The following is a 14,667-nucleotide window of genomic DNA, read 5'->3' as shown; positions in this document are numbered from 1 at the left end:
ACATATTTTCGGTATCTCCAGAATCTTAAATGTTTCTCAGCTACCAGTAGCAAAACCCCATTGTATCCTTCACATTTAACAGAAGAGCAGAAAATTTTAAGTTAACCCTCATCTCTTCTCAATAAACTCAGTGGTATTCTGATTGCCAGGGTCTAAATTATTCACTTGAATTAAATCCATTCCTCTTTTCCAGTTTTGCCAGGAAGTACTGGCTACATCTAAAAGCCACTATTGTTGTGTTTAATATAATGACCCAACAAAGATATAAACCCATTCTTCTACACTAACTTTGACCTATGAGTGAGAAATGACGTTGATGTCTTTATCCCCAAATGCAATACTAAAATATTTCTGAAAATGGAGTATTTTATAGCCCATTTAGAATTGATATCAAAATATAACTTTCATAAATTCTTGTGAAGTCCATCATTTCATTACTTTTGTGATCCATGTTTTGTAGGTATGAATGCTCTGCTGCCTGTACAGATTGTAGCCCCTTTATATTAGATGGTGCAGTGGGTAGAGCATGGAGCCTGGAGTCAGGAAGACCTGAGTTCAAATTCATATTCAGACACTTACTAGCTGTGGGACTCTAGACAAGTTACTTAACCTCTGTTTTCCTCAGTTTCTTCAACTGTAAAATGGAGGTGATAATAGCACCTACGTCCTGGGGTAGCTGTGAGGATAAAATACTATATGTAAAGTGCTTAGTACAGTGCCTGGTACCTAGTAAACTAATACATATGTTAGCTATTATTATTGAATAGATCTAATAGAATTGCTGTAGTAGCTGAAAAATTTATTACCTGCAGACAGTTCAGGAACCTCTCCAAATTTAGTTTGGCTTGTCTTTAGGTAACATCTATCACAAGGCTTGTGCTCAGAGTTTGAGGGGACCCTCCAAGGGCTTATGCTTTCCTGGCATAGACTTTTAGAACCCAGGTTATTTGCATACCACATTTGACCAAGGCTTATAAAAGTGATAGCCATCTAAAGGATTTGGTACATAATTGAACAAACGAGTAATCCTAATCTGAGGGCTCTGCAGAAGGATAGGCAGAAAGCTGAGAAAAACACACTTTAACTAATAATCATTCATTACTTTCAGTAACAAGTTGCCCAACTGGAGTAAGTTTCCTTTGCCATCTGTAGAGATATTAATGTATTTTTACTGTTTTGCTTGGATACATTCCTCTAGTACTTCAGTGATTCTGATCTCATTAATATGGCCGCTCTGCATTGGAACCAGATAACGAGTCATCCACATCTTCTTTCTCTGTGCAGTTCTTTCTCTAGGTCTTTCAAACATCAATTGATACCAGTGTAAAACTTAGGCAGTGCCTTTTATTGCAATTGTACATTGCCTTGATGACTTCCCATACATATTTTCTTAGGTGGTTATCTTTGATAATGTGCCCAACCCTACATCTGACCTTTAAGTCACTTGTAATTTTGCTTCCATAGAGGTTATAATGTTTCATGATCTATAGATGAAAAACTCATTGGAAGAATATTAATGTTAAAAAAAGATGGCTTTTTTGGCTTATGTAACAGCTTGGGATCATTAAAAACAACGCACATTTACCCAAATTCAATCCAACTTGCTCTCTTTCTCCAACTCAACTTCAACTCATTTCACTCATATGGAATCTGAAGGGTAGATCCACAGGAACCTTAGGAGTCATCTAGTCTAGCTTCCATCATTTTGCATATGTGGAAACTAAGGCCCAAAGAGGCTAAATGATTTGACCACGATCACATGGAGAAAATTCTGGTAGAGCCAGAATTTGAATCCAGGTTGTCTGAGTTCGAATCCAGTATTCCTTACAGGATATTGCAGTTTTAGGTTTGCTCATATATTAACCCAGCTTAACTAAAAATAAGATAATCCTAAAAACATGACATGGTAGGTTTTTTTTTAATGTAACCTAAATAAAACAGCTGAAAATACATATCTTACAAAGTGTAGCTCAATTTTGTGTATACTTATAGAATACTTCTCCCATACAGGTAATTTAAATTTTATTTTATTTAAAAGTAATTTTTACTGATATTTTTGCTTGTTACACAACCAGGATTGAATTTCTTCCATTATCTCTCCCTCACTCCTCCCAGAGAGCTAAACAAATTGATATATGAATGTAATGGAATATTATTAGAAATGATGGAATGAACAGTTTCAGAGGAAATCAGAACCTCTATATAGACTCAGATAAAATGAGCAGAACTATAATTTTGTACAGTGATAATTTCAAACAACTTTGAAAGACTAGAACTCCGATCAATGCACAGGTAAAGCCACAAGTCCAAGAGAATGAAGAAGATGCATGCCATCCACCTCCTGACAGAGAAGTGATGGAACTTTAAAAGTTCCTTTTTTCCTACAGCCTCTCCAGTATTGACTTACTCCCATCTTTTGTCATCTTTGCTAGTTTGCAGGGTGTAAGATGAAATCTCAGAGTTGTTTAAATTTGAATTTCTATTTTTAATAATATATTTTATTAATTTTTTAAAAAATCACCATAGTTTCCCCAGTATTCATCTCACTCTTCCTTCTAGAGAACCCTTTTCTATAACAAAAAATTTTAATGACCCAAAAAAAGAAAGAAAACCCAGTAAAACTGATCAATACATCAAAAAAAAAAGTCCAAAAATAGATGCAACATAACGTGCCTATGGACCTTCCACCTCTGTAAAGGGGTGGGGTGGGAGCATATTTTCACATTGTTTTTTATAACATTCACTTAGAGTTTGGGGTTGGTTTTTTTTTTTTTTTTTGATTCTTTCATTTTACATTTTTGTAATCATTGTGTATATTTTTTTTTCTTGACTTGGCTTATTTTACCTTGCATCAGTTCAAGTAGATCTTTCTATACTCAGTATTTGACACATTCATCATTCCTTACAGCATAATAATATTCCATTATATTCATATACTGTAGTTTGTTTAGCCATTCCCCAATCAGCCTCTACTTGGTTTCCAGTTTTGGGTATTTAAAAAAAAAAGTACTCATCAATATTTTGGTGTATTTGGAAATTTCTTCTTAACTTTTGCCTCTTTAGGGTAAAAACCTAGTAATGGAATCTCTAGGTCAACAGATATGGATGTTTTAGTCATTTTATTTACTTGCTTCCAAATTGCTTTCCAAAATGAGTGTACCGTTTCACCACAGCTCCACAAACAATGCACCAGTGTACCTATCTTCCCATAAACCCTCCAACATTGGTAATTCCCATCTTTTGCCATCTTTGCTAATTTGTAGGATGTGAGAGTTGTTTTGATGTGCATTTCTCTTATTAGTAATTTGGAACATTATTTCCTGTAGTTGTTAATTGTTCATACTTTTTGACCCTGTATCTACTGGATGACTTCTTTGAGAGAGAGGGAGACACACACACACACACACACACACACACACACACACACACACACACACACACACACGTTTTTTATGTGTCTTGAATACCAAATCCTTATCTAAGAAATTGGGTACAAAAAATTTTTCCTCACTCTGCCACTTTCTTTTACATCCCAGACGCCTTCATTTTGTTTGTTGCGAAGTTTTTCAGTTTCATGCAACCAAATTTAAACTTTTTTTATCTTTTGTAATTTGCCTCTATCCCTTGTTTGGTTGAGAGTTCATTGCCTACCCGTAGCTGGGAGAGGTATATAATCTGTTTTTCTAATTTTTAGTAGCATGGATCTCTAAGATTGAAGTCACAGATTCATTTTGAATGCATTTTGGAATATGCTGTAAAGGTGTTGGTCTAAACCTAATTTCTGTTAGACTGCTTCCTAGTTTTCTCCGCAATTTTTATCAAATAGGAAGTTCTTATGTAAGTAACATGTGTTGTCATTGCACCCTAAGTTCTAATTTAGATTCTAACACTTGATTAATGCATGAGCTTGGGCCTCGTCACATTACCTATTTTACTGTTATTTTCTGACTTGTCTTTTCTGCCTGTTTTGTAAGGTAATATGTGAGGATTAAATTAGAGAGCTATGTACAAATCACAGAATCCTAATAGAAGAGAATTTTTCAGATTGTCTAGAGCAGGGGCATCAAACTCAAAACCAGATCCCTGAAGCCCACATCTTGGCTTAGAAAACCACAAATTAGCATCATTTATATTGTTTGTTTATTTTCCTAAATATTTCCTCATTGCGTTTTAGTCTTTGTGGTTGCACTCCTTTTGTTGGCCAAGTTTGATACCTCTGCTGTATACTGACACTAACATGAACAAGAGCCTCCTCAGAAGCATTCTAAACAAGTTGTCATTAGCCTTTGAATTGAGACCTTTGTAAACTGCCACGTTTGTAACATTTAATATTTTTATGAGTAATGAAGATACTTTTTATGATAGAGGGAAAGATCTTGCTGATTGAGATAAAGGCTACATAATTTTAAGGTCCAAAGGTGCTATGAGCCTATCAAACCAGGTTCGTATTAACTGGGGTTACTTAAACATTCCATCCTCTATGAAGAAAGTTTGAGGAGAGGAAGGGGTAATATTTGAAACTGAGTAATTTTGTTTCCTAACCACTTAAAATCCCTGCAACTTCTAGGTACCTTTGAGAATTGTTGTATTATTGTGGGAATCTCAGTCTGTTTAAAACTGCCACTATCCATTTCAGAGGCAGAGAAAGTCATCTCTCTCTTTATAAATCACTTTGTAATCCTGAAGTATAAAGAGTGCCATTTAACCACAATGTGTCAATGCATGGGCATTAATCTGGCATCCCACTTCAGAACATGACTGATTTACTAGATCCTCACACACAGCAGCTGCAATTCTGCAGTACTTAATGTCACTTCAGAGCTCATTTGCTCAGGATGTCAAAGCTGTTCCTCAGCTAGGACTTGAGGTTTCAACGGAGGAATCTTAATTCCCAAATTGAAGCAGTTTGGGGGTAGTTGGAGAAAAGGAAATTAGAGTTTCAAAAGTCCTAATTCCAGAAGCATTTTTTTTTTTTAATTTAGCAGTGTTTATTCAGGGTAAAAAGCTTTCTTTCACTTTCACATTTCTAATGCCAGGGCAGTTTGATCACAGTCTCTTGCACGAGAAACTTTCAGTCAAAAAGATTGTTCTCCCAGGGGACCTGGGTCTGAACAGCTGCTCCTTGTGTTGAAAATGTTTTCTCACTCCTTGTTAAATCTTGACTTGAGTTAAATATTCTGCATTGCTGCCTCTAGAATAAGTCACATGTATTTGATCCAAAGCTCAAAGGGTTGATTATACTTATTTTGCTTTTTTCCTTCTCTCTTTTTTTTTTTTTTTAACCTTAAGGCAGGTACATCCTGCTAGAATCTAGTAAGGTAGTTCATTTGCTGGGTCTCCCAGAACTAGGTTACTATTTCATTTTAAGCTAGTGGTTTTTTTGTCTTTTAAAAGAAAATTATATCAGTCATGTATAAAAAGGAATGAAGGTTCAAGTCAATAATGTTTTGCACTGTTTTAATTTTCATTAACTGTTATCTTTAAAATAGTGAGAGTGTGAATAGAGAGAGCTAGTCTCGGCTGAAGAAAATCTGACAAAAACAGTAGCCTTGTGTAAGTCTCTTAACTTCTTAGTGCTAGGCTACTATGAAAGACTGAGTTGCAGAGGAGGAATTCACCTGCATTGGCAGAGTGAATTTTCTCATTTGATTTATTAATCTTTTCATCCTTATCCCTGTTGTCTTTAAATTCCACACCTACCTTTTATATAATACTATTGAGCATGTTGTGGCACATTTCGTCTTCAAGAGAAAAAAATCAGTTATCATAAGATTTAACTAATCTTATTTTCATTTTCCCAAATCTTCTGTAGTGTTACTGGAAACTTTTGTTTCTGATGTTGCAATTCCTGTTCTTGTGATTTTGCCTTTGTAATCGTTTCCTTGGAGGGTGGAGTCAGAAGTCTTATGATAGGAAATCATTGCCTTCAGACTACATAGTCTTTGTTACTATTAGAGATTTCAAGCACTGGACACAATCTTTTCTTCTCACAGTTTCCAGAGTCATTCATTGGATCAGAAAATGCCTTCCCTCACTGAATTGTTTAGTCATATTGATAAACACCAGGATCAGTACATAAAGGTAAGAAAATATTCTTTAGTCTGCATTAAAACTTTTTAAATCCTTCCCACTGAGTGTATATATCATCTTAGTAAGTTAATTTGTATGATACTTTTTTAAAAAGTCTACATTTAGATTTGACTGTAATTTGTGTTGCTCTTTTTTGTAATGACATCTTACTTGTGACTTGACAAAATCTTCAACATTCATTTCTATAGAAACTGAAGCCACTATATGAAAAATTAGGGCTGATATGCTTATGAATCTTTTCACTTTAGGATACCTTATGTGACTGATTTTGGAAACCATTTACTTATCCATTATGGATCTACTGAAGCCTTGACTCCAAGATTTTCAGTCACCATTTGGGGAAAAGGGGGAGTTGATTTTAAATTAAATTTGTTCTTGAGTTTAGATGACAAAATTATAGAATTTTAGAGCTGGAGCTTCTAATGGGATAATATTTAAGATGAAACCAGTTGATTTCACAAAATTTATACTTTAGAAAACTTAGTTTTAAAAGATGGCATTGATAAAAAAAATAGAATGATTTGTGTGGATTCAGAACTGAAAAATGTTTAAATGTTTTCAGTGTCTTTTGCTCATATACATATATATATATATATATATATATATATATATATATATATATATATATATATATATATACACATATATATATATGTTTAGGTATTACTAAGTATTTTTGTGGACTAATTTGTGCCATATTAGTGCAACATGCCCACTATTACTTAATAGTGATTTTGTATTAAAATGAACTCTCTCAAATTGATACTTTGCTATACTGGTCATTTTTAAAGCACAAAAGGAAAAACAACAGGTGTTAAGTCTTCTACTTAATCCGAAAGGAACGTTTTTTAACTAGACTGTCATTTTTAACTTTGATATTAAATGTTGTAGGCTTTTGACAGTGTTCTTCTCTTGTGAAGTAGCGTTGTAAAATCCATGCTTATTTGTTACCACCAACAGAAGCTTGCAGAATGGGTGGCAATCCAGAGCATTTCTGCATGGCCAGAGAAAAGAGAAGAAATCAATCGAATGATGGAAGTTGCCGCTGCAAACATAAGGCAACTCGGTGGCACCACTGAGCTGATAGACATTGGAAAACAAAAGGTATGATTGTAACAGTGTGCAGAAAGCACCTTCTTGAAAGCACAAATAATTGAATCTTAATTGAGGGACTCTTAGAACTTGACATGTTCTTAAGCCTTTTGGTGGAGAACTATTGCTAATTTATACTCATTTTTTACCTCTACTCCTTTGACATAATGAGTCTAAGACTGTAAAAGACTATGGAGGCCATCTAGTACAACCTTTACTTGACAGATAAGGAAAGGATATGGGTAATATGCCATCAGAAACAGAATTTGAACTGAGATGCTCTCATTTGGTAACCATTGCCCTTTCATGTTGTTCCATTCTGCTCCAGCTAAAGCTATAGTGAACTTCATATTTGTGGTTCTTTTGGTAGGGGATAGGGACCATTTTTTTGTTGTATTCATTATCTCAGGGAATGCAAATACTGAAGTTGGTATAGTAGAAGGAATACCGAAGTAGGCCAGGAGATCTGAGTGATGGTCCCAGCTTTACTGCTTACTAGCTGTGTGACCTTGGGCAATACATTTTATTGTTTGGGATGATACTTACAATACTTCACAGGTGTTTTGAGGTCAGTACTTTATAAATGAAAGTTTACTAAATAGAAATCTCCCTATTCCTTTTAAGGAAGTAGTTGAGATTTGCCTGACAAATTCAGAAAGATTTTCTGCTAGTCTTACAGACCTGAAAAATGGACTTGCCCCCTATCCTTCTGATTTTGTCCCTAAGAACAAGCTACAGTATGGCTTCATGGTACACTGTGAATCAGGACATATCCTATCTGTTGTTTTTTTATTTTCAATCTTTAAACACATTTGTACACATTAAGTGTTCTTAAAGTTTATAATAAAATATTCTGGTTTTTTGAAGGTGCTTGTGCAATTAGTTAGTTTTTTTGGTTTCAATCTTAGTTTGTTCTCTAATTTGTTCATCCAGCTACAGTGTTAGAATTTTAGAGTTGGAAGATCATGTAGAGATCATCTAGGTAGGTATACTGGTAATTCGAAAAATCTGAACTCCCTGATCTTACCTCTCTGGCAGTCACCTGCTCTACCTGGGGCTCTGCCCCCAGGGGGAAGAAATCTTTTTAGCTTATCATAAGCCTTTTGTATGCTTTTGCATAGTTCTCAATTCTGCTCCATTTCCTTTCTAACCTCTCTCTAGTCCTCAATCCTAAGGTTTTTCTATGTAGTTGATAAGCCTAGGCCCTCTCCTTGGGGTCATTTCATCTAAAATTGTTTCAGTTCTTCTCTGAATTCACTTTTGCTAAAAAACTAAACAAGAAAACAAAACCAAGGCTCGATGATGATTTGTCAGGGATGCTGCAGAAGAAATGCTTCCCCCATCCTCTCCCTTGATTCAGTCTCAGAGGAGAAGATGCTTTGATTTTCTCTATCCTTCACTTGAGCTCCTGTTACATCTGTTCCTTTTATAGGCAAATTCCTAGAACAAAAAACTTCCTTTATTTATTACTTCTTCTTCCCTACCCAGAAGTCTTCAGCCTCTTGCACTCTGGCTCCCAGTCCCAGGATTCTGAGACTACTGTTTTCCAAGGTCATCAGTGATCTTCTTTTTTTTTCAATGCTGCTCCTTCTTGACTTCTCTGCAGCATTGGCACCATTACTCACCCCTTCTTTTCAGTTTTCTTCCCCTGGGTTTCCATCTGCTGCTGCTCTTGGCTCTCTTTCTGCTTATCAGACTATTTTTTCTCAGTCTGCCTGGCTAAATCTTATGTGAAGGTAAAACCCTGTGTTCTGGGTTCTCTTCTCATTCTGTATTCTCTTAGTAATATCTTCCATGGATTCAGTTAACACTTCTATGCAGATGTCTTCTGTATCTGTCCATCATTCTTTTCTTTCATGAGCTCTAGTCATGCACTACTCATTTAAACAGGTACCTCCATGTATATGTCCCATTGACATCTCACTGTATTCAGAACAGAACATGTTTAACTTTGCCTCAAAATTTAAACTTCCCCCAACCCCAACTTCATTTTTGTTGAAGGTACTACTATCCAGATTTGTCAGTTTTGTCATTCTTGACCTTTCCTTCTCCTTTAACCTGCATTTTATCCATTTCATTGTCAAATCTTGTCAATTCTGCTTCCACAACATTTCTTGGATATGCCTCTTCCTCTCCACTCATAGGTCCTAATCACTGTTATTTGGACTATTATAATTTTTTCCTAATTAGTCTCACCACTTCCAGTCTCTCCCCTCTGTAATCTATATTCCACATAGCTGCCATATTGATGCTCCTAAAGTACAGATCTGACCAAGAAGCTTGCCCAAGAAGCTTCACTGACTTTCACTTGCCTCCAAGTTAAAATATAAATTTTAGCATTTCTAGTCCTTTGCATTCTGGCTCTACCCTGTCTTTTTAGACCAATTTCAGATTAATTTCTCTCTTAGCCCTTTATTCCAACCTGACTGGCCTACTTGATTTTTTCTGTGCATGATGACATTTAGTTCCTTACCTCTATGCTTTTGCACAAAGTAGCTCCTGTGCTTGGAATGCCATACTTTCTTTTCAAGACTTAGTACAAACGCTATCATCTACATGAAGTTTTTCCTAATTCCCCAAGATGTTAAGCTCCCACCCACTTCTTAATTTGTTTTCATTTATTTTGTTCATATTTTGTTTGTATAAATGTTTTCCTCCCTTATCAAAGGGATGCTTCGTGAGGGCAGGTGTGGATTTCTTTTTTTCTGTGTGTTTCTGCCACCACCATTTAGCATAGTATTTGGCACAGAGATACTTAATAAATGCTTATCAAATTTAATTGTTTATATTAAGGTGATGTATAAAACAAGGAAGCCTGTGTTTGCCAAAGGTGGTGCTTTCCACAGTCTTTCCTGTGCTAATTCAATGTAGAAGAGAGTTTTCCTCTAAATCCTAGAAGTCCTTCTGGTGCTTCTGTTTATGAACTGAACTGTGCAGATTGCTTAATATTCTAGAATGCTGCAGATAATAAAATGACTGTTAGATAGTGTATGCTTGTAACCAGCTTGCATTAATTTTGGTCCATGAGAAAATTAAGTTTTGAGCATCAGCACAGGCTTAGTTGAACAAATTGTTCTTACTTACGTAGTTTAACAGATATATTTTTCAAGGAAAATCTAAAGATTGGAAGCTACTCAGTATAATATAACACTCTGTGATGATGAAGTATCCTTTAAACAGCAAGCTTGTATGAATATCTTTTGAATATGAGAAATGAAGCGATATGATTATTTCTTTTCTGACTCTTAGCTCCATGACGGCTCAGAAATACCTCTTCCTCCTATTTTACTTGGCACACTGGGCTCAGATCCCCTAAAGAAAACCGTGTGTGTCTATGGACATCTGGATGTACAGCCAGCAGCTCTGGAGGATGGCTGGGACAGTGAGCCCTTCACATTGGTAGAAAGAGATGGTAAGGAAGAACAGTTTTATTTTTTTTAATTGGTTTGGTTTTCAGGTAAAAACATTTTTTCTATTAAAAACAAAGGAAACCTTCCAAAACTTTAATTTTGGTAAATCATTAAATGTGACCTAGCTTTCATCCTTGGTGTAGTGCCTACACTTTGGTCAGTGCCCACTCAATAGCTAGCAAATAGTTTCTTCTAAAAATTAGTTCGTAAATGGGTTGCCTGGGTTTTGGAACCCATGTTCCCATAAAAAATGAGAATCTGGCAGCCACATGATACAGTGGATAGAGTACTAGGCCTTCAGTAAGAAAGCCCTGAGTTCGGTCCGAACTCTGACACTTACTAGCTGTGTGATCTTGAACAAGACACTTAGCCTCTGTCTTCCTCAGTTTCTTCATCTGTAAAATGACACCTACTTCCTAGGGTTGTTGTCAGAATAAATTGAGATAATATTTATAAAGTGCTTTGCAAACCCTGAAGCACTGTGTAAATATTAGCTAGCTATTATGGTGATTACATTCCTAGAATAGTTCACAAAAATTTATCTAGCTCATAGGAAATCTGAAATTTGGAATCTAACCACAGCATTTTCATGGGAAAAAATGTGCTCAGAGTTTCAGCTTGAGAGTCCAGGAGCAGATACTCTGTCCTTTCCCTTCTCTGCTGTATAGTGGGGGATTTCCCTTATCTTAAGCCATTAGGAGATGTTTCATGGGCTTTAAGTTGAGTAAGTAAAGAATACATAGAGCATAAGGAATTAAGATAAGAGTTGGAAGACAGTACAATCAGAAAAGGAGAATTATAGTTATGGAATATCCTTTTCTGTAGCAAAGATCCTGGATCCCCATGTATTGCCAAGGAAATACTCACAGCACCAAGGGCAACTGAATATGCCAGCATAGTTCTGAATCGCAAAATATAACAGACTCCCCATACGGAAGAAGTCAGAAGAAAAACTTTATTCATTTATTCAGAGGGTCAGTTTTCACAGGGGGTATTGTTTCACAAGTAATAATAATCACTTGACCTAATTCTATCATTTTTACAAAACTGTATGGGTTCTTCACCTAAATTTTGGAATGTCACAATAATTTCTCCTTGATAATAGAATCTATCACTCCACTCAATACATGCATTCCTCGAGCTGCTAATCCTGATTTAGGTAACATCCGTCCAAAATGATTCTTAGGAATTCTCATTCTTATTTCTTTCCTATCCAAACAAAAGTCCTCCAAACAATGTAAATCATATTGTGCCAAACCAGGTGTCCCTGGATACAATGCTGGGACGTCAGGCCTCACAGTCCGATATTCAATATTTGGGATCTTATGTGTTGTTTCCTAATTTGCAGATTTGGGGGTCATCATTCTGGCTAGAGGTATACTTCCTCCTAATGGTCTGTTATTCAAATTACACAAAGCAGTGAACAAATTATTTTTCCTATGTTCATAAGAATTATTACAACTTAATTTCCTTAACTGTTCTTTCAATAATCCATTAATTCTTTCAATTAACCCAGATGCTTGTGGATAATATAGAATATGATATACCCATTCTATGTTGTTTAATACACAATATCTCTTCATTTCATTACCTTTGAAATGTGACCCATTGTCACTTTGACTCTGCCTTTGAGTTCTATAATATAGACTATAGAAATTTACCTTTCCCCATTTCCGTAAGATACTTAACTGTGAAATCTTGTCCAGCACCTCTGAAAGAGGGTGCCTTATTTCCCCAATTATTGGAGTCAGAACTAGGTGCTTAATAAGCAGGAGGAGCCGTCTTCACTATTATATTCCTATGGGAAACTATCAAGAGGGTATCATAGTGTGCATCTGCGTTTCTAGTCATCATGGCAGTCTTCATTACCTCCTTCTTTAACTTTATTATACAGTCTCTAAGTGAATATCAGGGTCTATCTCCAGTAGGACACATAGAGTCAGTGGGATACTGTTTACTGCATCCTTCTGCTACCAAAGATAATACATCAGTCATATTATTACCTCCTTACATATTGTAATCTCTAAAAGCTTGCTGTCCCCAAGGATCCTAATACCTGTGAATTTCAAGTAGTCCACACCATCTATTGATACTCCTCCAGCTCCTTCATCACTGATTCTCACATCTAAGATATTAATGATTCTCCCATCCTTTGAGTGAACTAACTCAAAATATTTATAACCTCATGCTGAGCAAAATCCTCAGTTATCTCCTAAACACTGTGTTGCCCCCCTGGTTCTCCTGTTTTCCCCTTAGTATTGTGTGTGCTTATGCCTGAAAAGCTTGTCCCTCTAACATTGTTTCATTTTCCAACTCTGACTTTGTTACATTTTAACATACTCTCCTGGCAGTCATCACTATGACAACTAGACTGGGTCTGTACAAAGTTTGTATGCACACTTCTTTGGCCAGCTTTTCTCTTCTTATGAGCTAAATAAACAGCTTTTTCTTCTACCACCTGAGACCCTTCAGCTTGCTCTTTTAAAGGAAAGCCCAAACACTGAGAATTCTCATCTGAATTTTTTCCTTCAGCAGCTTGTTTCTGCTTTTACACGTAATAGGGCAACCTGTTGATAAAATCTAGCCTCTCCTACACATTCCTGCCAGTTCTTTCCCTGGTTTTATTGATATTGCTTGCAAACACCTTTCCAAATCTCTAGGTTCTCCCTCCTGTAACCTCAGCTCCCAGTTTTCAAAGGGTCCAGTTCTTTTAGTCCATTCCCTTGCTAGGGAGGAATAAGGTAAATCCTCCCATATCAGTTTCTTCCTCTAAAATCTTTCTGCCTCCAAATAGAGATTTTATTCCCTGCGACCCTGTTCATGTCACCAAGGCAATATGCACAGCACCGAGGGTGACTATGAATATGCCACCATAGTTCTAAATCGCAAAGTATAACAGACTCTTCACATAGAAGAAGGCAGAAGAAGAACATTTATTCAGACACCAGAAAGACAAATCCATCATAGTCAATGCACATTAGCACTTCAGGGGACAAAGCCATTCCCAAGTCTCCCCCTGCCCCCTGCTGGGACCTTCTCACATACAAACACTCATAAAACTAGCTGTGCCTGTCTGTGTCCTCTCCCCTCTGCCCTTAACCACTATCATAGTGGTTAAGGGCAGTTCTGCTCCACCCTTCCTGTTCCACTCATTCAACTAGCTCCTCCTACCACATGTGATTTAGGCTTCCATGTGATTTAAGCAGGTCACATGGGCCTATTAATGAATAGGAAAGATTTTCCCATTTAAATTACCATTACCCCCCACCCTACTCATATAGATCCTTTGGGACACTTCTGCAATAGGAGGCTCCTTTTTCCTTCTGCTTACTGGGAATAGGTGAATCAGCCTGCATTGACCAAGTAAAACGTTTTAACAGTGGGGAAAGTAAGTAAGTAAAGGGACTAACAAAAGATAGTAGTGAACGTAAATACAGCAAAAGCGTTGGTGTGTGTAGGTGGCCGTGGTTTAGTTCTCAAGAGTGTCATGGTTACTGTTCTCACAACTTCTATCCATCTGTTAGTCCCCAGCCCAGTTTGGTACAGAGATTGTACTTTCAGCTTTTTAGAGAAGGAAAACAATGGGATGTATATTAACCAATTTCATAGGATCACAAGTTTAGAATTAGAAGGGATCTCACAGGTCACCTTGTCCAGGGCCTCCTTTTATAAATCAGGCCCAGCATTCTGGTAAAGTACTTGCCTAAGCCACATAGAGTAAGCACATAGCAGAGACAAGGTTAAAATCCAAATCAAGCGTGCTTTCCACCTTGCCATACCATTTCAGCCCAAGTCCAAATCTTATGTGTGTGGTTTTAGTGGTGGTGGATCCAAGCTGAAGAGAGCCATATCACCAACTACTACCTATCCTGAACTGAAGCATTTCTGCACCGGTGCAATTACAGTTAACTAAACTTAGCCTCTCAAATAGGAAAGCAAACATAAACCCATGATTGACCACTGGTGTCAAAGCAGGACCATTCTTTCTGTCTCATTCAGCTCTCTCCTTGGCAGCTTGTCTGATGTCCTTTGGCCATAGGCAACTCTCAGTGAATAGTTCTAATAGAAACAAGTG

At 36.6% G+C, this 14,667-nt stretch overlaps 1 protein-coding gene across 2 annotated transcripts in view; it reads left to right on the top strand.

Annotated features, from left to right (window-relative positions):
• Window positions 1–14,667, top strand: part of CNDP2 (carnosine dipeptidase 2) — a 35,904-nt gene that overhangs the window by 7,600 nt on the left and 13,637 nt on the right. For both annotated transcript variants that reach the window (XM_072604094.1, XM_072604093.1), the window contains exons 2-4: window positions 5,994–6,081; window positions 7,051–7,194; window positions 10,432–10,594. In XM_072604094.1, the coding sequence (XP_072460195.1) occupies window positions 6,022–6,081; window positions 7,051–7,194; window positions 10,432–10,594 (367 nt within the window). In that variant the 5' untranslated portion in view covers window positions 5,994–6,021. The remainder of the gene's footprint in view (window positions 1–5,993; window positions 6,082–7,050; window positions 7,195–10,431; window positions 10,595–14,667) is intronic.

Source organism: Notamacropus eugenii, chromosome 4 (genome assembly GCF_028372415.1).
Source record: "Notamacropus eugenii isolate mMacEug1 chromosome 4, mMacEug1.pri_v2, whole genome shotgun sequence".
NCBI lineage: Eukaryota > Metazoa > Chordata > Mammalia > Diprotodontia > Macropodidae > Notamacropus > Notamacropus eugenii.
Note: the sequence above shows the minus strand (reverse complement) of the source record. Positions and strands in the feature narration are given on the sequence as shown.